Source organism: Filicampus tigris, chromosome 20 (assembly GCF_054856515.1).
Source record: "Filicampus tigris isolate MCC_2025a chromosome 20, RoL_Ftig_1.0, whole genome shotgun sequence".
Classification (NCBI taxonomy): Eukaryota; Metazoa; Chordata; class Actinopteri; order Syngnathiformes; family Syngnathidae; genus Filicampus; species Filicampus tigris.
The window spans coordinates 11815119-11839679 of NC_141236.1; the positions used below are offsets into that span (position 1 = coordinate 11815119).

General features: G+C 45.0%; 1 protein-coding gene across 4 annotated transcripts in view; it reads left to right on the forward strand.

The window, feature by feature from the left end:
• The first annotated feature begins 120 nt into the window (after positions 1–120).
• wasf1 (WASP family member 1) overlaps positions 121–24561 on the forward strand; it is a 30227-nt gene continuing 5786 nt past the window's right edge. Inside the window, exons 1-7 of one of the 4 annotated variants that reach the window (XM_086018991.1) lie at positions 4834–4907; positions 12715–12848; positions 12942–13076; positions 18305–18458; positions 20472–20589; positions 22540–22629; positions 24503–24559. In XM_086018991.1, the coding sequence (XP_085875117.1) occupies positions 4894–4907; positions 12715–12848; positions 12942–13076; positions 18305–18458; positions 20472–20589; positions 22540–22629; positions 24503–24559 (702 nt within the window). In that variant the 5' untranslated portion in view covers positions 4834–4893. Of the gene's footprint in view, positions 330–4833; positions 4908–12714; positions 12849–12941; positions 13077–18304; positions 18459–20471; positions 20590–22539; positions 22630–24502; positions 24560–24561 lie in introns of those variants that run through there. The other 3 variants (XM_086018988.1, XM_086018987.1, XM_086018989.1) reach the window with 3 other exon arrangements.

Consider the following 24561-nt stretch of genomic DNA (forward strand, 5'->3'; position numbering starts at 1 on the left):
ATGGATTATCGTCAAGCGCATGTGTGATAATCAAATGTGGCATGCAGAATTCATTCATGTTGCTGATAGATGAACGGACTTTCCTTGGTGCCTATTTCACTCATCACTACGCACAGGAATCCACTTTGGAAGAAAAGTGGCGGGCTCCTCCTCCTCCGCCTCTTGTTGCATTGAGAAGCACATTTGATACGAGGGACAGTCATGGACACAAACCGGGGATTTAAATGCTTGCACACGGCGGCATGCTCGACCCCCAAATGAGGATGGATCGGAAATAATAAAAAAAAAGGGGGCAAAAGGAAGAAGAGGGATTTAATCGAACTAAACAGGTATTTGTCCAAAGTGCGTGCATGTTTTGCGTGTCTTTATACCCGCGTGTCACATTTTAAGACGTTTCTCCGGCTAACAGTATGGAGCAGACGTCGCAACTTTAGTAGGCTACTGACTCTACCACATAGCGGCATTCATCGGATTTAAAGTGTAAAGAAACAAACAGCCAATGATAATGATTGCAAGTAAAAATTCCGTGCTGATGTGAACTAATTACACTGCAGCGTGCCCCACATCTGGGCAGCAGCCTCTTGACATGTTGGCCCTGCGCAACATCACATTAGTGGCAGAGCAAATATTGACCGTGAAGAGCACGAAGCTGACATAATATAACATGTGGCTGTCAGGATTTGGGGGGGCTCCCTGCTTAAGCAAACGCCGGCGCTTCAAGGCGACGTGATTGAATTTGCTCACTGGAGAGGATGGATGGGGTCTATCAGCCAGCCCAGTCTGCAGTTGCCGTATAATGGGGGATGGGGAGGCTTCTTGTAGCACAGTGGAAAAAGAAAAGAAGAAGAAGAAAAAAAAGATCATGCTTGGTGAAATCCGAAACCTTCTTTGTGCTACTAGCGCTAGAGTGGGCACTGTAAACAGTGTCATTTAGTGTGGAAATCTGCTTCAAGATGAGGATGGGATTACATTCATTGGGGGCAAAAAGTACACGAGGTACCTTTAGGGGCATGCCTTCAGGGTGCAGGTACCCTTAAATCTACAATGAAAAAGTAAAAAGGGAAGAAAAAAAACCAGTCCGTTTCAAGTAACAGTTTTGAAAATGTCTCGGAGCACTACTAGTGGTTCCCATTTCTGCTTCATGGTTGAGGTTCTGAGTTTGAATCTCAGCTCCTCCTTCCTGTGGGGAGTCTGCATGATCTCCACGTGCATGTGTGATGTCTCTGTACTGGGGCAAAGGTAACCCAAACTGGGTTAACTGGCTAACCCAGTGCTTTTGCTGGGTTATATGGTTGAGGATTTGACCCAGTTGTTGGGTAGGGATTTTGATGAGTTCAAGCGACCAGGTTATCAGCATAGCTGTTAAAACGTCCATTTTATTAGCAACATTTTCTAAGAAGAAAACATTCGAAGATTCAATTTACTTCAACTTCAGTACACAAAACCTCCCAAATGACGGCCCACCCAAATCCAATCGTTGACCCAATCTGCTGGGTCGAAAATAATTAACCCAACTTTGGGTAAAAGGCAAGGCAATTTTATTGAAACAGAACATTTCACACACAAGGCAACTCAATGTGCTTCACAAACATAATATTTAAAAACATTTGAAAGCAAAGGAAAGAAATAAAAAGTAGCTTTCTGAAATTTGCGAGAAGAGCGTATTGTGAAATTGATTTTTAAAATGCTTACAAAAAAATCTTCATCAAAGGGATGTGGAAGTGGGAAAAAAAGCATTGTTTTCAACCTGGATTTAAAGCCAGTTCAACTTGGGGCTGACTTCACATCTTTTGGCAACTTATTATTCCATTTGCCTGCAGCATAACAGGAAAATGCCGCTTCACCATGTTTGCTTTGAAACCTGGGCTCCACTAATTGAGTTACCCAATCTGATCCAAATCCACAGCTACCCAGAAAGCAGGTTAGGAAAACAAATCCATGCACTCCAGAACATCAGCGGCAGCCTGTTTACAACAGTGTCGTTACTTTCTCTCTTATTTGACACGTTGCATCCTTTTATGCATCGTGCTAGGCCGTTTGCAGCGTTTTGGCCGCGCTGTTTTATTGAGTGGAGAATATCGGCGCTACTGGACTTTGAACAATGCAGAGCCGGCCGATGTCCCATCCCAGAGGAGCTCAAATGAAGTTGAGTGGAGTGAGAAAGACGACTAAATGCACTTTCTGCAGCGTACTGAACGAGACCAATGAAAACACTCACAAGGAGCTGCTGTTCAGACACTAAGACAAACATTACAGTTTGTACAGTAATTACACTATTTATTTAATTTCTTTATTTGTAAGTTTATTTCTTTATTCCATTTTTTTCTGCTATTTCTTCGTATTAAAAACAAAAATGAGATCAAATTATTCATACTCAGCAGAGATGTATTGGGTGTTTTGCTAAGCAAATTTGGCTGGGGCAAGTTTTGTTCAGACCAACCAATCAGAGAACCTGAAAACGATGACATCATTGAGAGCCCCGCGAGGACGAATGTGAAATCCGATCGGTTAAAGGAAGAGTGCCATTGTTAACTCATTTCTGGCTCGACCGATTCTGGAGGTCCTGGGCAGATTACATTGACACGGCAACACAGTGAAGCTGAAATGCGACTGGACAAGATGTGTTAACATCCGCTTACAAGTACTGGAAGAAGAGCGGCCAAGACTAAAGTTGACAAAATGAAAGGGGGGGGACAAAACTATTCATGGAACAATGATGACAATTTTGGTTTTAAATGTCACTCGGCGCCTCCGAGCGCCCACCACTGGTTCTTGCTAAATTTGCGGTCTGATGTAGTGTGATTGCATCACGCTGGTTCAAACCGTGACATTTTCTCTGTGTGAAAGGGGCGCGTGAAGACTGTTAAATGATAGTTTGCAGTAAGTCGTACTTTTAATGTGACAACATCGCTCCGTGTGCTCTGGGAAAGTGGCAAAATGAAAGCAGCTATGTGCAAAATAGACGGCGGGCCCCTTTGCAGCTGTTCACGTTAACACCTTGGCACTGTGGCATCCAAAGCCGTCACATGACTCGGCTATAGGATCGGTTTTCGTTGGGCCGCATAGAGACACTGAATGTTTTATCCTGAAAATCGGGTGAACCCTAAAACATAATTGCGCAAAATGCGCACTCAAAACCACCTCTGTAATTGAGAAGTCATTGTTTATCATAGCAACCGCAGTTAATGTTTCATGAAACAAAATGCAGAGCATTGCTTAAATAGCATCAAAAAATTGGGCACAGGAGGCGGCTCAGTTTGCCATTCTCATGCTTCTTTTCTTTTTTTTTTTGGTGGGGGGGCGTGCGTTTTTTTCTCAAGGCCGTGCGATCGAGGAGCTTTGGCCCGCCTCCCGCTGAGGCTGTTGGACCTCTCATCTTTGTTGACATAGCTCTGATCCTGAGCCAGTCTCTTTTAGACTCCCTTCAAAAAACGAAATATCTGCTTCCCCCGTTCCTCGCTGGAGGCGGGCGAGAGAAGTGTATGCCGACAAAATAACGAGCAAGGTGGCTGGGCGAGACAAAAGGGGGCAAAGTTGCAATGCTTTACGTGCCATTTGGACAGTCCCAGCTCGTATCTCTCAGCTGTTGGGATGCTCCAGGGGCTGCCACGCACTCACACAGGAACTATTGTTGGTCCTCTTGGCAGGGGCCCACGGCTGCACAATAATGCGGCTTCTGTGCCCCGCTCTCCGCGAGCCCGACAGTCGGACACCAGGCTCCATTTGGACGGCTGGGCCTTGCCTCCCTTGTGCTTCTGCGCTACTTGTCCTTTGCAACTCACTCCCCGCGCTTCCCTGTTGTCCGGACTTGGTCATGGACGAGAATTTAGTGGCCCGTGACACTTAAAAGCAAGTCCAAATGTGCTGTTTTGGTCATTTCTTTGCACGACAGCAGCAGTTTTTTTGGGGTTTTTTTTTGAGTTTGCTGACTGGCACTGAAAAAGGAGGTCAGAGCAGTCGGAAAGATTCTCCCGTCACGTTATAAAATCAGTTTGTTGATTCTTATGAAGTGTTTTTTGTTTGCTTTGTTTTTGTTTTTTTTTTGTCCTGCTGCATTTTATTTATCTACTTGCATCCAAATGTGAGCGTCGTTGTGGCCCGAGCAGGCGATATAACGCTTCTTAAAGTGGAAGTCAACCCAAACGTATTTTTTGCAAGAATATGTTCTATGCAAGCCCACTAGTTGAAACAAGTCATTTTGACTAATATTGCTTTTGTGGAATATGAGTTAATCCACCTGTTTTTAGCCATCTCTGGCGGCGGCCATTTTGTCACTTATGTCGAGTGAAAATGACATCACAACTGCTCAGGGCTCAGGTAACGACCAATCACGGCTGACCTGTTTTCTGAAGCGGAGCCGTGATTGGCCGTTACCTGAGCCCTGGGTCGTTCTGATGCCATTTTCAGGCGACAGAAATGACAAAATGGCCGCCCCCTGAAACGGCTGAAAACGAGTGGACTAACTCTTATTCCACAAACGCAATATTCATCACAATGCCATGTTTCAACTAGTGGGCCTGCTGGGAACATATTCTTGAAAAAATGATATGTTTGGATTGTTTTAGTCTTTAAGCCTCTTTCCAAAAAGTCTTCAATGATACATTTGTAACAATCATTTAAGCATTGGCATCCATAGACACTGACCGGATGGCAAACAGGTCCGGTGTCAAACATTCTGGCAACAACAAAGGCACTGGGCTACCGTTTAACAAAATGAAGCAACATAGTATCCGGTGAGTGACCTGGATTATTCTGCGGGAATGAAGTGCACAATGAAAAACCATCCAGGCCACTCCTCTGGTGCTCAGTGTTTGGATTGTGTTTGATAGCTTCCTCGCTCCGACGTAGCTTTGTTTGGAACTCAAAACAGGATTTTCCAGAAGGGCTATTGTTATGAGCACCGAAAGGTGAGTTCAGGAAAAGCCTATGTTTAAATTAGCATAAAGGTTTGATTCGAGTAGAAACCCTCTCACTACCATTCTTTTAGGTCAACGACTTTTAATAACCTGACTAAAGATGGCTCTGAAGCAGCGTTTCTGCACGAAAAGAAGCGTTAGCGTAGCCCCGCTACATTTTTCCGTCAGTTTGCAGCAGAGGTTCTTAACAACTGTTGCTTCCAATTAAGATACGCCTATGATAATAACATCTTCGGATTGACGTGGCGAGCCCCCTCTGGCACAAAACCTGCTGGGTGATGAGACTCGACTTTTTACGAGCTCAAACGGGAACATTGGCTTTTTTTCTGCGGCGCTGAGTGAAATCATCAGTTGGGCAGCCTTCATTCTACCGTCACATTATGGAATCAAATTCGGTGTGTGAGTTCAGAGCTAAGTGCTGTCATTTCATCAGGACAAATGACTACTGCAGTGCACAAGGCAAAAAGGAATCATGATTTAAATTGAGCTGGGAACTGATCCTTGGGCGTTGTTTTCAAAATTCAAATTGGACTTTCGCTGAGTGACTAGTGAAATGCTGTCGGTATATTGATCACGAGTAGACCCACAGACAAGTCTCAAGAAGCCATGGCCAAAAGATTGCAGGAAGTCGGCCATTTTGCCTTGAAACGGCAATTTTAGGGCCGTTTCTCTTCATGGAAAAGTCCGCCCGAAGCCGGCTTAAAAAAGCGGCATGAAATTCCGTAGGAATGTCTTTCAAAAAGTCTTGAGCAGCTATGCTAACCCTAAAACAGACAGGAAGTCAACCATTTGGGTTTAAAAAAAAGGACATTTGCGGGTCATTTTGGTTATTGGAAATTCAGATTCCAAAGCCAGTTAAATTTAGCTGCATGAGATTAGATGGGAATTTCTCTCAGGATGGGACCCACCAAAAAGTCAAAATAGCTGTGCTTGAAAACACACAGAAAGTCGATCAGTATGATTTGAAAAGCCCATTTTAGTGTCGTTTTGGCCTTTTCTTTTTGGTTGAAAATAATTTCACTGCTTGAAATTTGGTAAGCATTTCGCTTATGATTAGACCCACAAAAAAGTCTCAAGGAGCCATGTCTGAAAACTGTGCTTTGAAAAGGCCATTTTAGTGCCTTTTGGGGAGAGAATTCAGCCACGAAAGCCAGTGAGCAAGGAGGATTTCAGTAGGCGTGGCAATCATGAGTGGACCCACAAAAAAGTCCCAAGAAAAACGCGAGCCATCCTGGTTTGAGGTGGCCACAAAACTGACCTTATGCTAGAGATGTGGTCCAAATGCAGAGTAAACAGATGAGGATGCTAAATTGCGAGGAATTTGGATTTTCATCCTTGCACGCGGGCGGCATCTGGCGTCAAACGATGGATGACAAAACTAACAATATACGTCAAAAATAAAATAATCCACAAAGCAAACTGAATGGAAGGGGTAAGGGGGCGGGGGCGGGGAAAGACACAAGTGGCCCTTACGTAACCGCTTTCATTTATAGACGCATGCCTACAGCTTGGTGTGCATCTGTGTGCATGAAGCTGCTCTTATATAAGACTGGCAAAGCGCCGGTCGAAAACGTATGTGTGCACTCACATTGATGCATCTTGCACTTTGACTTTGCAAAGGTCTTGTGTCTTTGGCACACGCGTGCGCGCGTGTGCGTGTGCGTGCTCCTTGGGCCGCTGCAGTGGACTGGAAGATGGCGAAGATGTGTGAATGTGATTCACTGCCTTTCAGGTCAGAGAGGGAAGGCATTCCGCGAGCCAAGCTAGCTGCTACTGCGAAAAATGTCATTCTTTTTGACATGGCCACTTGCCACTAACGCCGTGTTCTTTTGAGGACACCGCACGCTATGCAACACCGTGAGCTCGGAGTATTCGAATGCCAAGCAGTGCTGTGGATTGTGGGTCAAACCTGGAGTTGAGAGTGTGCGTCAGTGCTTGTTTAACGTGATCTTTATCTTGTTACTATATCATGAATGTGTCTCGTTTGAATTCAAACTCGGAAAGGATTAGAAATGAACTGCATTCGTGCAAATAGTGGCCCGCCACGTCGACTCAAGACAACCGGCGCAAGGACGCCATTCTGCCCGACTATGACACTTAAATTAGAACATATCGGTGGTTAATCGGCAAAACTCCAGCCTACTACTTGAATGTGTTTATACATAGTCAAGAATTACACGGTATTGTTGCTTGTGCTGTACATATGTCATTTCAACTAATAATTGAATGACAAATCAGTGTTTTAAATAAGACAAATAGCCTTCTTTAATATCGTACATTATAACAGTGGTCCCAGTACAGTTCCATGGAAACGTGTGTGTTTTTTGTTTTTTTTGTAGCATTTAATATACTGGACATCTGCATCTCCGCCCCCTTTTTGTGAAAAACAGCCACTGGTGGTGTCGGATTAAGTCTGCATATTTGCCGAACGATCTGGTTAAAAGTGCGGCAGCTGCAATTTATTCCGATTTTCTCGTCACGATCCATGAACCAGGAAGTGTCCAAGTAGTAGCTAAAGTAGTTTTATTCTGGGTTGTCAACATGTGCCAGAATTATCCCCACCGTTTATCCTACTACTCCCTCCTTTCCTGGAGACTTGATGCTTCGTCTGAACGTAAACGCAGAGCGATTGTGCTAAACTAACATCCCAGCTTGGACACTAACAATGCAGAGAGGCTGAAGGGCTCTGCTGCGTGGGAAACATGAGGAGGAGGAGGAGGTATGTGGATGATGAGCATGCCGATTTTTTTCCTTTTTTTTTTTCTCTGCCCAAATGGCGCATCTTTGATTGTGACTGACAAGCGTACAATGACTCAGAGATCCTCACAGACCCGCTCAGGGAGGCGACAATGACTGGAGGGGACACACCAGCTCGAGTCCTGACTGACCGGCTGAGATTAACCAGGAAGTGTGCGGGAGCAGTTTTGACAGTCACGTGGCGTGCATGCACCGGCGTCTTTGAAAACACTCGAACGTGGGAGTCAAATAAAAGCATAGACGTCTTGGAGCTCGACATTGCAGCCATTTGATTGGTGGGCAGCCTGAGATAGTGTAGTGGTTCACGTAGTGGACTTTCATATATATTTAAAAAATGTGGGGTTTTTTTTTTTTAACACAACCCTCTGTGAAAAGACAGCGTTCCACTCGTCCGTACAAATAAAACTACGGGGAACTTGATGGAAGCACGTCAGTTATCTGCTCGGGGCAGGACGCGCTCCACTTGAGCGCTTTTGTTATCCTTCAACAGAAACCAAAAGCAATGATGATGTAATGAGTCGGGAGGGGAATGAGGGGCCGGCCCAGGCATTAATTGAGTCATCCCTCTCGAGTGCTTCTAATGCAAGCCTGATCCAATTTTGTCGCATTTATTTTCAGTTGTGGGACAAAGCACAGGACACAACATCAAGGGGGCAGATCTCAAACTGAGTTAACACAGTTTGGGATTTTTTAGTTTTCATTTCGTTTGGAGGTCTTTTTTTTTTTTTTTTTTTTTTTTTAATATAGTTCATTTTAATTAATTTTTTGAGAGCAGGTTTGTTAGTTTTTATTAGTTTTCCCCCCAAATGATTATTTAAGTTTAGTTGGATTACTTTTTTTTTAATTTAGCCTTTTTCTTGTGCGCTCGATTAAAAAAAAAAAAAAAAAGTATTTTGTCTTTAAAAAAATAAATAAATAAATAAAAATCAACAAAAATATTTTTATATAAATTAAAACAACCATCCCCGTCCCGTTGCTCGGTGTGTGTCTTGCAATCATCTCTGTACGACTCTTTACAAGTTCGGCTGGATTCATTTCGATTTTTCAATTTGTACCCGGGTGTTTTTTACGCTCAACAACACGGCCGATGCCGATCGTACGAATCCAGTGGCCTCTCGTTATTTTGCATCTGTCCTTTTATTGTATTGTCTCCGACGGTAATTGCAGCTGCTGGAGCTGACGGCTTGCCTTCGTATCTGCGCATATGGCGAGGGACTCGCGATAATGAAATTTCCCTCACAGGCCAAACAAGCACAGTGCGAGCATACAGGCATCTATTATTGAAAGCGAGGCGTTCATTATTCATTGCGACGGCTTTTCTGTGCGCTCAGCAGATCAACTTGTTTGATTCCGTTTGTTCATCAGACACTCGGCTCATTGAGGGTAGACGGCCATGAATATTTCGTTGTGACTGTGTATTTGTGTGTGCGTGTAATCACTGAGATAAATTGAGCCTAATAAATGACTACTCAACTCAAATCAATTAGTAAGAAAATACTCAAGAGGACTTTGTGTGTCTACTCACTCCCAGCACAAAGTTCATCATTGATGCAGCTTTGAATGGACACTATCACGGACACTCAAGCTTTGTGATTCGATTTTTTTTCCCCCCCATCCCCCAAATTCTGTCCCGAAAGCGAGTTTGACTTGAGCAAAACGAAATTAATTAGGCATGTCAACCACCAGTAGACTCACCCAAAAAAGCCTCAAGAATCCATGTTTGAAAAGACTCGGGAAGTCTGACATTTTGGTTTGAAGTGGCAATTTGAGTGACAAGTTTGACTTAGCAACAGGAAAATTAGTCCGTCATGAGTTGAGCCACAAAAAAAGTCTCAAGAACCTATGCCCGAAAAGACAGAAAGTAAAGTCCCATTTTGGCTTGAAGCGGATATTTTAATAATAATTCCCCTCCATAACCAATGAAGGAAATGTAACATTTGCTATTCTGCCTTTGTCAGTACTACCGCAGTCTGTGCTAGTTTGCTCGGCCCGACCTGACAATATCTGCATATTTTTAGGCCTGCAACACGAGAAGGTTGACGTTTTCATCAACGCTATCACACTTCACCCGATGTTGGAGTGTCGTGGCACCGCTCAACGTGTGCAAGGCTGGCAGCGCATTTTAAAGACACTCGATGTGTTCTACAGACATGCGGAGGGCGAGTGGCATTCCGGGTCCTTGTCCTTGCCTTCGATATAATAAACGGCTTAATCAAAGGGACAGGAAAGAGCGTGATCTTCTTGTGCGACACAAAGGCGCTTGTGTGTACCAAGGGTGTTGTCCAAATAGAAGCCACTTGACCTGCTCCATACTGAGAGGTCCACGGATGGATGGAGTGAGGAAACGCTCCGTTAGGATTCAGTAAAGACACTCTATTGACATATTGTCCCCAATGCAATGAGCTACATCAGAGGAGAGCCCCCCCCCCCACACACACCTCGACCCCCACCACCTCTACACCCCTCTGCCATCCCTTCATCCTTCAAGGAATGTCAGATATTCCTCCTCCTGCCTTTTTCCCCTCTCTTGGGATAAGGTCTGTTAGAGACCTGTTACCATGGCGATGAGCCACAGAGCAGGACACCGCTACGGAGTTAGCAGTGCTGGGAAGTCATCAAGTACAGTATTTATATTTTGTGACTGTACACAAGTACATTTTTTTTGGGGTAGCTCTAAGTATTCATTTTTCTCAAAACTTTTGAACTTTTACTACCTACATTTGTAAAGCGATATCTGTACTTTCTATTCCTAAATTTGTCAAAATACACTTGATAGGTTTTCCAAGCTCTAGCTATGGTGGCAACAAACTTCACAACAGGTCGGCGTCAGTTTGGCAGTTGAACTTTACTGTCAAACTAAACATAAAACAATTTGAAGTACATGTTGGGTATTTGATCAATTCACATGAACTGTCTTAGGAGAGCCGGCTAGCTTCTTGCTAACACGCAACACAAAATGCCACAGACGGGCTCAAGAAATTAGCATCAATGTTACGTTATTTGTCAAACTTTTAACAACTTATATTTGAACACAAGTGATGGCAATACATGTGGACAGAGCATATGTCGATACTCATAGGCATATATTCTTTATCCCTTGCAAAAACGGCTAATATTTCCATTTTAGCTCAGAGAGTCTTCTGTGTTTCATTGCCACTTTTACTTTCCACATTTCACAGTCCGTACGTGTGCACTTTGACTTACTGTACTTTGTAAAGGCGCTGAGTCAGATCTACTTCCGACCCGTCATTTTTGTGTGTGTCTATATTTCTACTTAAGTGCGGAATGGGAGTGCTTTTGCCACCTCGGGGAATGAGCAAAAACACAAAGGCGAGCCCACTGTGCAAATGGCAAAGGATTGAATTAGCGTAGCATGAGTCAGAAGTACGAGCGAAATAAAGAGAAAGCACAGTCCCCCGCGCACAAAGACCCATCAGCCGTGTCGTTTCGATGACTCGCAGTGCAATCTCGATGTCGTTACCGCCGGTGTCATTTGCCTGAACCCGTCGTCATGGAGAAGCCATTGTGGCCGACACCAGAAATCTTTTGTTATCAGCAATGCCTTTGTGTACTTTCAGCCTGACGGGCCAACGTGAATACGACAGTGATTGCTTCGACTGATTGGCATGAAAGTGACGATTATCAAAGACGACACGTTCGGGAGCGCCGAGCACATTTGCATTGTTATTCCTTCAATGCCGGCTGAGGGGACGTCTAGTGAAGTGCACTGACATCTCACATTGGGACAGTTCCATGGGCAAAAATGTGGACTTTTGTTATCGGAGTGGCTTCTAACGACCTCATGGGAATATCAATAATTACAGATAGCAGAGTGTCCTTCCGGACAGCCCGACTGGTCAACCAATCAGCATTGGTTCAGCACCAATTAAAAAAATATGTTTGGGTTGATTTCCCCTTTAATGTTGTTTTCTCTGTCCAGTAGGAATGTAACGATTAATCGAAAATCTATTTTCATTTGATTTAAGATGCTTAAAATATGCATCGCTGTAAAAATAGAATAAAATCTATTTATCGAATACTCGATTCGAGTCGCACCAAGTGTTGCGTTTATGAACTCGGACATCTCGGCACTCACAGGCCCTAAGCAGCAACACCTAACAAAAGATATACTCATTTAGAGTGCGAAAAAATGATGTTCCTCCTAATCGTTTTTTCCATTTACACCGCATTTTGAATGTGTAGATCAAATTATGCAGTTGGGCCAAACATCGCTTATTGCGTTTGTGGATGGTTGCAGCACAGCACCAGCGCGCAGAGACAAGCATGGTCGTGATTTTTATTTTATTTTTTTTAATCGAATCGAAAATTAGAAATTGAAAATCGAATCGGGGTTTGAGTGAATCGTTACATCCCGACTGTCCAGTCTTCCTCTACTTTATTTCAAATGTTCCCACTATAAGTCAGAACTGGGACACGCGTGTGTGCTCGCCAGCTTCTCTTGGGAAAGCCATGAAAAATGACAGCACTATGCTCGTGGGAAAAGTCCTGTCAAGTGTCGTCATGTCACTGCGCGGTGTGGAAATCCTCAGCGGGTGAAGGCATAGCGCTTGTGCATGCAAATCTCCTCTTTACTTTTGTCCGGTTTGTAAATGCACACCTATTATTTCGAATGGAAAAAGCCGCTGAAAATCGAGGAGTCTCCGATGGGAGTGAATGGAGATGTCGAAGATGGATGACGGCAATGAAAACAATCTTCAAAGAGCGCCGAAGACGTCTTGTTATTTTAAAGGCGCGGAGGAGTTTTAGCGGTTTGTTAGCTTTTCCGTCACGGTAACATCACATGGACGCTTCAGTCAAACTCGCTTAACAAGCTATAAAAGGAGCGCTTTTTTTTTTTTTTTTTTGCCACTTATGGGCATTGATGTCTTCATTCAAGAGGCTTCCAAGATGAATCACATCAACAAAGTGTTTTATTTGGGTTTTTTTTTTGGTGGATTCCCTTTGCCTCCCCTCCAACATGCTAAGCCGTTCGGCCAGCGTCGGGTTTACCGATGATGCTCACTCACGCTTCCCCTCCCAGGATGCCGCTGGTGAAGCGCACCATCGAGCCCCGGCACCTGTGCCACACGGCGCTGCCGAGGAACATCAAGAACGAGTTGGAATGCGTGACCAACATCTCCTTGGCCAGCGTCATCCGACAGCTCAGCAGCCTCAGTCAGTGCGCACGCCAACAATGTTTCAAACTACAGTGACATTTTGTTGTTTTTGCCTCGTGATTAATCTGTGATTAATTCATCTCGTTTTTAGGCAAATATGCAGAAGACCTGTTCGGGGAGCTGTTCAACGAGGCCCACTCCTTCTCCTTTCGGGTCAACTCCCTGCAGGAGCGCGTGGACCGCCTCTCCATCAGCGTCACACAGCTGGACCCCAAAGAGGAAGAATGTGAGCACTGTTGTCTACCTCTTTTTTTTAATTTTCTTTTTTTCGTATTATTAACAGCCACAATTGGAAGCGTTCATTTCTGCTCAGAGTCATTGCGTGACAATGCGGAAGTGTTGAAGAACAATAATGATCGGCGCAACAGGTGGTTTAGTAGAGCTCAGACTCGCGCCCGAAATCTGTGGTCTCGATTTGTGTTCAAATCGGATACTTATTGCACCTTGGCCGAAAAAGGCTTCATCGCCCTACAAATGAATAATCGAATTTGTAGACTTTACTCAATTTTGCTGGCCTGTCATTCGTCAGTCTGAACTGAATTGTCATCGTCGGTTTGTCAGTCAGTTAGTAAGTTGGTCAGCAGTCCGTTGGTCCGTCAAAAAACGTCAGAAAAACGGACTGACGGAATGCCCACCTCTGCTAATTTGATCAAAATGGTAAATGGAGTACACGTACGTAGTACTTTATCTGCACTATACGGTGTCCAAAGCGCTTCATTCATTATTTGAAGTCGTATCCGTGTACTGAACCGTTGAAGTGTTTTTCCTTTTAGTTTAAAATTGCTTACTTCAACTTCCAGCATCCCTCGTCATAACCTGGCCAGGGTGTTTTTCCCAGCTTTGGTTGCATAAATCCATCTCTATTTCTGTCGTACCAGCTAGCTAGCGCAAAGCTAAACTGTTGTCTCATTAACCGGCCAAAATATTCCTCCACCGAGATGTGAGTGTTGCCCTCCGGCCAATTTGCACCTCAATTCGAGGCACCACTCGGTTCGTGCACAGCCCTGGCGTTTAGGCGGAAACATAAAAGGAGAGAATCGCAGCCGGGTAATATCCAGCATCAAAGCGGCCTATCGATTTCCCGTGACGCAGCTGTGTGTGACGCTCAACTGCTTCAGTTGTCGCTGACACGGAGCCGCGTGAGGCGGTGGAGACCTCCAAAGTGGAACGCGATCTGTTCCGTGACGCTCTTTGTGACATCCAGCTTGTTCTAATTCCCAAAAGAATTTCGCCCATACTTTTTTTTTTTTTTTTTTTTTTTTTTTTTAAGTGTTAAAAAAAAAAAAGACGAGAGGATGACTTAAGTGAAGAAGGTTGGTGTGTGGAACAGACCGGGCTATCATAAACCTGCTGAGAAAGCCGTTGCAACCTGGCCCAGATAACTGCGCGATCGTTCCTTCACACTTGACTGCTTTTTTCTGCTGCAGTGCCCGGCGCTGCACATCAATTCTTCTATTCCTCCGACACCTCTTCCAGTACATACCGTTCATGAAGTTAAAGCAAAGGTATGCGTTGCTGCTTCGTGTGTGTTAAAGCAGCGGTTGTTGGATGGTTTATAACTACCACAACGTTTATGCTAATTTCCCTTAGCTCGTCTATTGCGTTTCAAATGATATATTAGCCTTAAGCTAGTGGACGTAAATGTTTCATTCGCTTTTCTTTTATGCAGTTTTACATTTAGTTTCAACAATTGAAGAAGTTACAATAAACCTGCATATCCACCAACTGAACAACAGGAAGAAAAATCATGGCTTCCTGCGAGTATATCAGCTTCGCATCCAATCAAACAGATCCAGTACTGAGTAAGTCAACTCGTGAGTAAATCAAGATAAGATCGACAGTATTTTTGTATTCGTACTTTTTGAGACTTTTCTTTGGGCTGGAATGCTGTGAGATTTTTTTTTTTCATATAAAATGGGTGCCTTGGCGCCACAAAGCTACCACTTATCTCCCTTTTTTTTCCCCTCTGTGTCGCTGTTCTGTATATTTCAAGTACATTTACCAACCGTTTTCACTAGGTGCCTTTGGAGGTTGTGCTGTCACGGAGTTTTGTATAAACGGCTCAGGCAGATAAAATGTCTTCGGTTACGGCCCTGATGCAGGCTCAAAGGGGCGTGTGTGAGCACGGTTCTTTCATAACATGACGCGTGTTGATTGCCTTCGAGAAACATGTCACACAAAAGGCTCGTTTCCTCAGTGCGTCTTTGAACGCATGCGCTCGCAATTGACTTTGTGATGGTGACGGTCTGTGGTGTGCTGGAAGAGTGGAGTGGTGGAGAGTGGGGGTTGTAATCATAAATCAGGACTGTAGTGTGAAGAAAGGACGATGGGGGTTGAGTAGAGTACAGGAGACTGAAACAATTTTTGAAATACCCAAGCCCGGCCCCATCAGAATATAAGCGAACAAACAGATCAATTCTTGCTGAAATAAATAGCCACGGAGCATTTTCTGTCTCTCTTTTGAGACCTGTGCATGGTCGATAGCTTGAATAAAGACAGGAAAAGTCTACCTATAACTGAGCTGAATCGGCGGCCTGAGGAGACTTTTTTGGTATTGATGCCCCAACTACTTTTACAGGCGCAATTGGCTCCGTTTCCAGTTATCAGTCATGCAAATCCACCGAGTATCATTTGTCATCGTGACACATTTTGGAATTGCTACAACAACAACAACAACAACAAAAAAGTGGCAATCAGCAGCCTGTGCCGTCTGCTTCCCAACACGCCATTGAGTTTAAAAATAAAAATGATTGGCATCATAGGAAGAATTATAACGCAGCGGGTGACCGCACATCTGTTTTCTACCAGTTATCGGATGCTCTCGCATGTCAATCATTGTGGCAGCACTATAATTGGTTACGGTTTCACAATTTGTGTCAAAGGTTTTTAGTCAGTTTTCAGTCAGTTTTAACTTTTCAGTCAGCATTCGTGCTGTCATTCGACGGTCTCACGCGATCAATCGGCATCATCATTAACCTCATAGTCGGGTCGTGTCGCGTCTGCTACTTACTGGACAGAAACGTGTTCAATAATTCGTGAGAGAAAGGATGAACAGTATTTAGACAAAAGTCTTCAGCACTGGTTTACAATCACTGAACCGGCCGGTTCCCTTATCATCACGACGCAGCTGTGAATAGTCGGCGAAAAAGATCAAACGGAGGCAGGCCAACATGGCTCGGACGGACGCCCTGAAGGGAATCGTGCTTGATGGTTTCCGAGTCAACGGACACGGAAGCAGGCGGACGACATGAGAGATGTTCAGCTGAAGGTCGGAGGGACGCGAGCAACGGGTGATGTATACGGAATTGCGGAGCAGGCCGTGGCTGGCTAAACGGTTAAGGTCACACCTGCTTTTAATCACACAAATGTGTGCATTCATAAATCGGATGGAAAGTGGCACACGGTCGAGCTCGCCTTTCTCCCTTCCAAGGGTGTCAGTCCCTCATTTTGTTCTTCATATCCTCTTTTGTCCCCGTTGTCCTCTTCCATCTGACTGATTGATCCCTGCCTTTGCTCCATCTTGCGTGGATGCTATTTGTGTGTTGTCAGACTCTCTTTCCCGATCACTTTAGCCCATCAAAGTAATGGCCTGTATCCCCTCCCCCCCTCTCCCACGCACCCCACCCTTATTTAATGGCACTGTTATATCACGGCAGGCTAATATAGAAGGCCACAAAGCCACCACAAATCTCTCAGGGGTGGCTCTCCTACGGTTTTGTCGCTTAATCCCTCGGCTTTGCTCTCCTTCTGTCGCCACTTTTCCAAACTTGTTTTTTTTTTTTTTTTTCCCCATCTCGTTTTTCTCTTCTCGTCAAACCCTCATGGCTCAGATTTCCTCCGTTGCCTTCATATCTCACACTATGATCACCTCCAAAAGGCTTTTTTCCTGGCAGGCCGGCCTAATAAAGCGTCAAACAAGTTCTTGGGAATTTGGTGTGAGTGCTAAGGCTACAAGACTGATGAAATCCCTGTGTGGACATTATAGCGTGGCAGGTTTCTCCCAAAACCAGCCAGCAGTTATTGAAAATAGAAGGGGGGGAAAAAAAGTTGTTTTGAAGTCCAAAGCAAAGGACGGCAGAAGGCGAAAGGAATATGGGACAGTATTTGCATTGGAGAGAGATGGACCGGCATGCTAAGCGATTTCTTGCTTGGTCGGCGCATCTTAATTCCGGCGAACGGCTGTTGCGTTGGAGGTGCTGGCAGGATGGAAATAGTCCACTTGCAAATGAGCCGCAGTGTAACAGAGGGAAGTTTCCCAATGAGAACCGCATGTTGACAGATGAGCAAAACGTATCCCATTTGCACATCCTCCGGATTTCAACTTGCATTCCAATACGCAAGTGGAGGACAACACAATCGAAGGGTAGTTGCTCTACCTACCCACCTACCTAGCCCACTGCCGCTTTTCTCACTCACTATATGGTAGATCACCAAATGGCCGTCCCATGTTTGAATATGGTCCCAAACCCCATCATGGCTGGACTTTCGGCTGCGGTCGACATTTATATTCATCAACTGGAGGAATCGTTTTCGGTTTACGTACAGATTCGGATTAGATCCCCGCCGTGGGAACGGAACTCCGTTGCGAGTGCTTTCAAAACGGTACAGGAACGTTTTCCTTAGGGGCGAATGTATCTGCCGCAATCTATTTACGGGTGCCAAAGCTGAACCCTTAACACCTCTGTCTTCACACACTTGAATTTTTAGCATTTAGACAGAATCTGCCATGCGCCATGTTTCCCTCTCAGGATAAGTTTACTTTTGTCAACAGAGTGTATTCTGAGCTTTCAGACACTTTCGTGATAGTTTTGTAGTCTGCCTCAGCAGCACACTGCCCCCCACTACTTTCCACTTCGCATCCGCCTCGAATCCCACGTGGATGTGCTGAGTCTGCCGAACTCATCACCTTTTGCTGTTTTTAGATCAGTTGTCGTACGCGACTCCATTCGGTGTATAATGTAGAGGTTGAATGCTTTCGATTTGTCCTTTCAGAAAACTTAAAACGTGTTTAATTCTTTGGTTCAGTACGCCACATTGCTTTTCCCGGGCTAGCAGTCCATTTGTCACTTGAATAATTCAGGTCTCCAGATTTCTGCCCAACATTTGGCATCTCTACTCGGCTCCACAGATTGAGAGTTAACGCGGCGGTCCTTGGCAAATCAATGGAAGTGTCCTGCAGCCTCGTCTCACTAAAATAGGTTGCCAAGTATTGAGCTGAAGATCCTACAGGGGGCATGATGACGTAGTGTGTTCAACGGTTTCACAAGCAAATCCGAAAGGGCCGCAAATACATTTTTTCAACGAGTTAAGACTTGGGTGTGAGAAAAGAATATAACCAGATGGGGATTGGTACGATTGGTACCGATTGAGATGCATAAGCCCTTCAAGTACTCTTGTTGCTGGTGTTTCCGGGTGAGCAGATACCTAACGATAGCTTGCAATGTGTCACTTCAGTGTCACTACAGGACATCACCATGAGGAAGGCTTTCAGGAGTTCCACTATCCAGGACCAACAGCTGTTTGACCGCGACTCGCTGCCTGTACCCATGCAGGAGACCTACCAGGCCTGCGAGCAGCCGCCGCCTCTCAACATCCTCACGCCCTACAGGTCAGAATTTGTGCTCTTCTGCTTTGATGATGTCACAGAACACATGCCCTTAGGTCCTGAGACCAAGTGAGGGGAAGGCGTGGGTGTCTGACATCCTCGGCTTCTGTCCTTGCCTGGTGCCGGCTGAGGTCTTACTCACCATCAGTGGTGATTTGCAAGAGACGACGTACCGCTGACGGTTGAACAGCAGCTCAAAAATGTGCTGTGGACGGGGTCTAAATGTCAGCTGTCTGGCTTGCCGGCGGCTGGCTACAGTTAATTTGGGTTCAACTACACAGTGGCCTCGAGGAAGGCGGATGTACACTCGCCGCAGCACTGGCTGATCAGGACTGCTCGCAGAGATTATACTTCATGTTCGTTTTTCAGCTCTTCACTGCTTTGCGCATCGAGCCCTTCTACTGCTGTTTTTTTTTTTCCCAGCCCTCTCCTTTACACCTCACACCAGAAGGCTCACTGGGAATTCTCCCCAGGCTTCTTAGATAAAGAGTGCAGCCACATCGCTCCCCGCCCCCCACCGTCCACAAGCAAATCAGCACTTTAAATATGCAGAGCTACATCCCTGCATGATGATGTATGCAAACACTCTCTTTGCCCTTGTATGATCCAATTGTGGAATTAGTTTTGTTGCCTGTTGTTTAAGCCTGTGCTGCTGAGCGTTTTCTTATCAAAGGCCTTGAATTTTCGAGCATAATTCTTCTCTCGACAAATACATTTGGTACGCTGTTGTCGAAAATGACAGGAACAAACGCTTTGTAGTCAAAGAAGTTTGACTGGCCACACTGAGACTTGGAAGACGAGCCAGTTCACAGCATCGTGCACCAAATGAGAGAAGCCAGGAGGTTCGAATTTATGAATGAAGAATATCTTCAAAGCCTGAGGAGACCCCTTGAGCAGAAGAATATGTCAGAAAGGTGGAGTCCTTCCCTTTCTGTTCCACCGACTGATATGAAAGAATTTCTCTTGGCAGTGCATCTCGGTGTGATCCTTTTTATCTTCAAGAGACAACACTGATGTGACAACCACCACTGTGGATTTTCCAGCTCGTTTTACATCTTCTGCCCTGTGACGGTAGGAGCTCCCCCAGGTGATCGTGAAAAACCTTTCGAGGGAGTGAGTCAAGAGGAACAACTGAACATGTGAAGGAATGAATGAGGAACTTGAAACAAATTCGCTAATGACTGATGTCAAATCACCACACGAAATGCCGTCTCCTAATGTGGATCAGCACCAGAGATTTGGATGATGAACAAAAGAAAATCTCGTTGTCAGAATCTACAAACAAATTCTGGTCACAATTCTTGGAGTTATTTCCATCATCCCATCCATCTACCAAATTTCCCGTTTTTCCACGATACTCAAAAACGATACAGTTTGTGTTCCAAAGAACCTCTCGACCGTGATACAGACTTGCTAACGACCGAGCCTCCAAGATGCACCAAACAATGGAGTTTACAAACAGCCTCCAAGGCCGAACAATCCTAACCCGGATCGGCACCAGATAATCCTGATGATCATTAACTCATTCACTGCCAGCCATCTGACAGTATTCTAGTCATCATTCAAGAACCACAGAACGCGTGCCCTGTGACAAACCTATTAAAAGAAAGAGTAGACTCTCTTCTCTCGCCAGGAGAAAACGTTTTGCTAGCATTTTCTGTTCTCGAGTAATCAGCAGTAGAACGTGGTTGGTTTCACCTAAATCACTAACTCAGCTGTCCGAAGGAGCAGGCGACAAAGCCGTTCGTGGCTCGGGGACGATCTGGTTTATTACCCAATGGCACTTGTGTCAGGCGTTGATATAGAACAGGCCCGTTTGTTGGCCTTGGAATGGCTAGCTGCATCAAGTCAGATTGTCACCATGGTGATCAGTCTTGTGGCTATGAAGGGTCATAACCTCACGCGACAAACCCTGACCCGAATCCTGAAAAACCTCTTCCAAAGAGCTTGAATGCTCAAAGGTGAAGAAACTATGGCATGTTGTTAACAACATACCGCTGTTCCTTTTGTGTGCAGGGACGACGGGAAGGAGGGTCTCAAGTTCTACACTAATCCTTCCTACTTTTTCGACCTGTGGCGAGAGAAGATGCTTCAGGACACCGAAGACAAGCGGAAGGAGAGGCGGAAACAGAAGGTGCGTCTTGTGACTTGGCTACGTTCCCACCCAACGGAACAGTCCGGCGGGTTTCTGGTTTTGGGGCGTTTCCATTGTAAACTGATCCGTTGGATTCGCTTCCGGAAGTGGAGCTAGACGATCGCCTTTTTAGGACGGTATTACAGTCAGCCCCCGTTTATCGCGTCTGATACGTTCTCGATCCACCCTGAAAATCACTGAAAACTGAATTAGGACAAAAGAGGATTCAAATCCTCTGTACTGTTAGCACTTGCAATGGGCAAATAATCCGCTCTGTCACTCTTTCACCGTACTGCTTGGTGGAAACAAGAACGAGAGCGAGAACGACATACTTGTATTTGTCCGTATTACTGATTTCAAATGACGGGGTCTATATTTGCAGACCTGACTTGGCAACGCGTCGCTCACCGACCAGTCGATCCCGTTAGCTATGACTTGCGTGATCGTTACATCAGAACCGCGGGCTGTCTTCTGATGTGTTCCACTTCAAACGCACACGGCGCTTCCTCGCAGGCCGAATGCTTGTTTGCGTACACGACATTAAAGGCTCTCATGCGGAGTGGGAGGGGCGAGGTCTTCCTCTCCGAGAATCAGTCAAGCTCATTGTCAATCAGCGCTCATTACACTGCTGTCAATGAGGTCGAAGCGCGCCGCTGCTGCGAGCGAGGGTCCTCCAGAATGCAATACGCCGTTTACGAGGGGGGGACGAGCTTGGCCGCGATGAGAAGGAGAAGTTTTTATAATGTATAATTAATCGGCGAGCCGCACGCGTCACAGTACATAAGACTTTATTTGCGTCAGAGGAGGGAGGTTGTTGCGCTCCGTTTACAGCCGGGGCCTCCTGCAGTGATTTGCGTCTTATTAGTTAACCGCCCCCGCACCTCCGCAGACGGACCCCGCAGATAGACAGTCACTCTTGGGGGGGAGGATTTGAGGAATTACATGCTGCATGTTAGAGTGAGGCCTAAAGATGATAAAAGCTGTTTGTCTGCACGCTGGCCATAAACATACATTCTGCATGCGCAAATGGTGCAAATGTGATTTTAGGCAGATGGGTTTGAATACGTTATGCTGTCATCTCGCCAGTAGATTAACATTGATTACCTGTGTTTCGCTTGATTGGTTGTAATGGTTCTCCCGTGGCGAACGCACATACAGACTCAGTCAGTTCTACACAAGTAGCCCAAATTGGGTGGAATAGGAACGTAACGCTTTTCAATATTCCCAATGGTATAGTCAACAGTGATGGGGACCGGGTTCTGCAAACAGGCAAAATCCGCCAGTAATTGACGCCCTTCCTAAAAAAATGTCAAAATTGCCTATAGATGCCACAAAATGGTGACAAAAGCAATATTTTTGTCTAAAAGAAGCCCTTAAACTCACATCAACATAGTTCCTTGGTAACAAGATGCCACAAGATGGTGACAAAAGCACTACTTTTGTCTAAATGAAGCCCTTGAACTCACTTCGACATACAAATCCACAAATGTGAATTTGCGAATGCCTCACCAGGGTTCAACCACAAACAGATTGTGATTATTTTAGGCATATAAAACGAGAGTCAATTCATATTGTAGGGAGGCTAAAATCCGAGGGGTGATAAAGACGTAAATGTTGGTCCGTTCCCACACTGCAGTGCGCACATCCATTGATAAATGTGGAGCAGAAGTAGCGCACGTTAAAAGAGAAACCCGAGAAACCTGCAGTGTCCTAATCTCATTATCTTCTGTTAGCCTCCGTGGATTAGCTGGAGGATATTTGCAGAGCCAGCCAGAAAAAACACTGCAAATCAGAAAAAAGACGTCTTCAGCTGTCAAAATGTCCAAATTACAACGTGGATATTGTTACTCGGTCGCCATCATTTCTGCTTTTTGTAAACAAATGTCTTCCTTCTTTCATCTTTGCTTTTCCACTTTGTCCTCCCATCTAACGCCGTCTAAATGTGCGCAGCTGGATATGCCTTATCTTGTGTGTCCCAAGGGCCTTATAAGCGTCCTCTCCTCAACCCCTCCTCCTCTTCCTTTCCTGAAGCCCCCCGAGGTAAGCTCCTCCCCCCCCTCCCCCTCTCGTCAGGGCACCTGCTATTCCACGCGGCGAAGCCTGCAGCCCACCAAACTCACACCCTCACCTCTTTGGCAGCGCCGTAGTCCGTTACTAACTTCATTTCAAGTTTATGGCCGATGTAGTCATGTACAATATCTACACATCATGTATACTGCATGAGGGAAGTCTATTAAGTAGAAGTGTTTTAAATACAAATCAACATTTTAACCGCATGTTATTTTGGAGTAGGAGTCATTTTTGTTTAACACGCTCTTTGGATTCTACTAACATTGTGTTATTTCATATGATTCTGAATCCTATCAATAAAAAAACAATATAGCCCCATCCTCCACCTCCCACCCTCAATAGACGCCTTGTACTGTCTGCAGTTGAGTAATTAAAAAAAATGCCCCTGGCCACTCTATGAGGCACCAACAAAGCATTATTTTTTGTTAACGTCAACAGCGCGGTGGCCAATGAGCCGCGGGGGTCGTTATTTAGCCATTAGCTTCGCCACAGTTCTGCTGAGTCTGTCACACATAAACCTACATGCAAATACGCATGGGCACATAAGGGGAATGTGAGACGAGACACAAACAAATGCGCCCGTAGCGTAAGCACCAGCCCACTCGGATGAAGGACAAACTGCGATAAAATCGCATCCAAAGGCAGTGTTGCGCCCCACCCACCCCCCCCCCCCCCACCCGCTGCTTTATGTTCCCCATTTGTGGTTAGCGTTAGCTTCAGTGCATTAAAAGTGACTCTCAGCTGAACAGATGCATGTGCTGCGTGGCTATGCGTTTGACACAGTCCACCAACTGTGTTTCCGTATAGAACAGCTGCTGATCAAGTGAATGTGGCAGGATTTCATTCGCGCTTAGGTCCAATGTAGCTTGTCAGGTTTGTCGCCCACAATTGTACCATTCCAAACCTAATTTCTCTCTTGTTAAAGTTGATTACAACTATTTAATTCGACTACTGTTCACAAATGAGTCTTTACAGTAAAGGTAATGGAAACAAAATTTATACAATGAAGACGCTACAATGTGGCAGTAAAAATAAATCAATGTACAAAACAAGTTTGTGTCGACTAAATTCAAAGTGATTCTTACTTTGATTGCTGAGCATTTTTGGCTATCAGTTTCAGGAGGAGCTAATGGGATGTTTCCCCACCAATGAGTATAAATACCGGTCAATAAAATATGACACATTTTTTTAACCTTGAGTTTGGAAACAAACGAGCGGATTGAATAGCATAGCTGCTAACGCAAATTAGACGGCCAGCTAGTATGTTTAACATAAGTTAATGGGAGTTTCAAAACAACATTTTAGCATAGTAGCTACCACAATTTAGTCCACCATTTTGTCCAGCGGTTTTAGCACAGATTCAAAAAGGGGTTTCAAAGTAACATCTTAGCACTGTGGCAATTTGATTTCATATTTTCATTTGGACTCTCGTCTCATGTTCATTTCATTCAATTTCACTTTTTCAACCTTGACTTCATAATTCATATGCATTTACATATTTTGCATTTTGTCCCTTCAACCTAAAGCAACACAATTCATTCTAGGATGATCTGTCGTTTTGTTTTCACCACGGTTACGCTCAATTGTTACCAAGGGTGTGGGTGCGTGCGTGTGTGTCCCTTTACTGCGGCCTCCCTCTTGCTGTGAGCGTTTCTGTCTAACAGCACTTTTTCACTCTTTTGCCTTTTGTGGTCCCGCTCGACCCACACCGTAGTATCCCTCTCGTGGTCGTTGTCGTTGTTGTTGATGAGTACAGTGTCGTGTTGATTTTTTTGCTCTGACCTCTCCCATCCCCGATGCTTCTCCTCTTGTATTTTTTTTTTTTTTGCTTTGTTTCTTATAGTCGCAGGACCCCCGCATGTATGATCAGGTCTATAGGTACTTAGACCTTCCCGGGCAGGT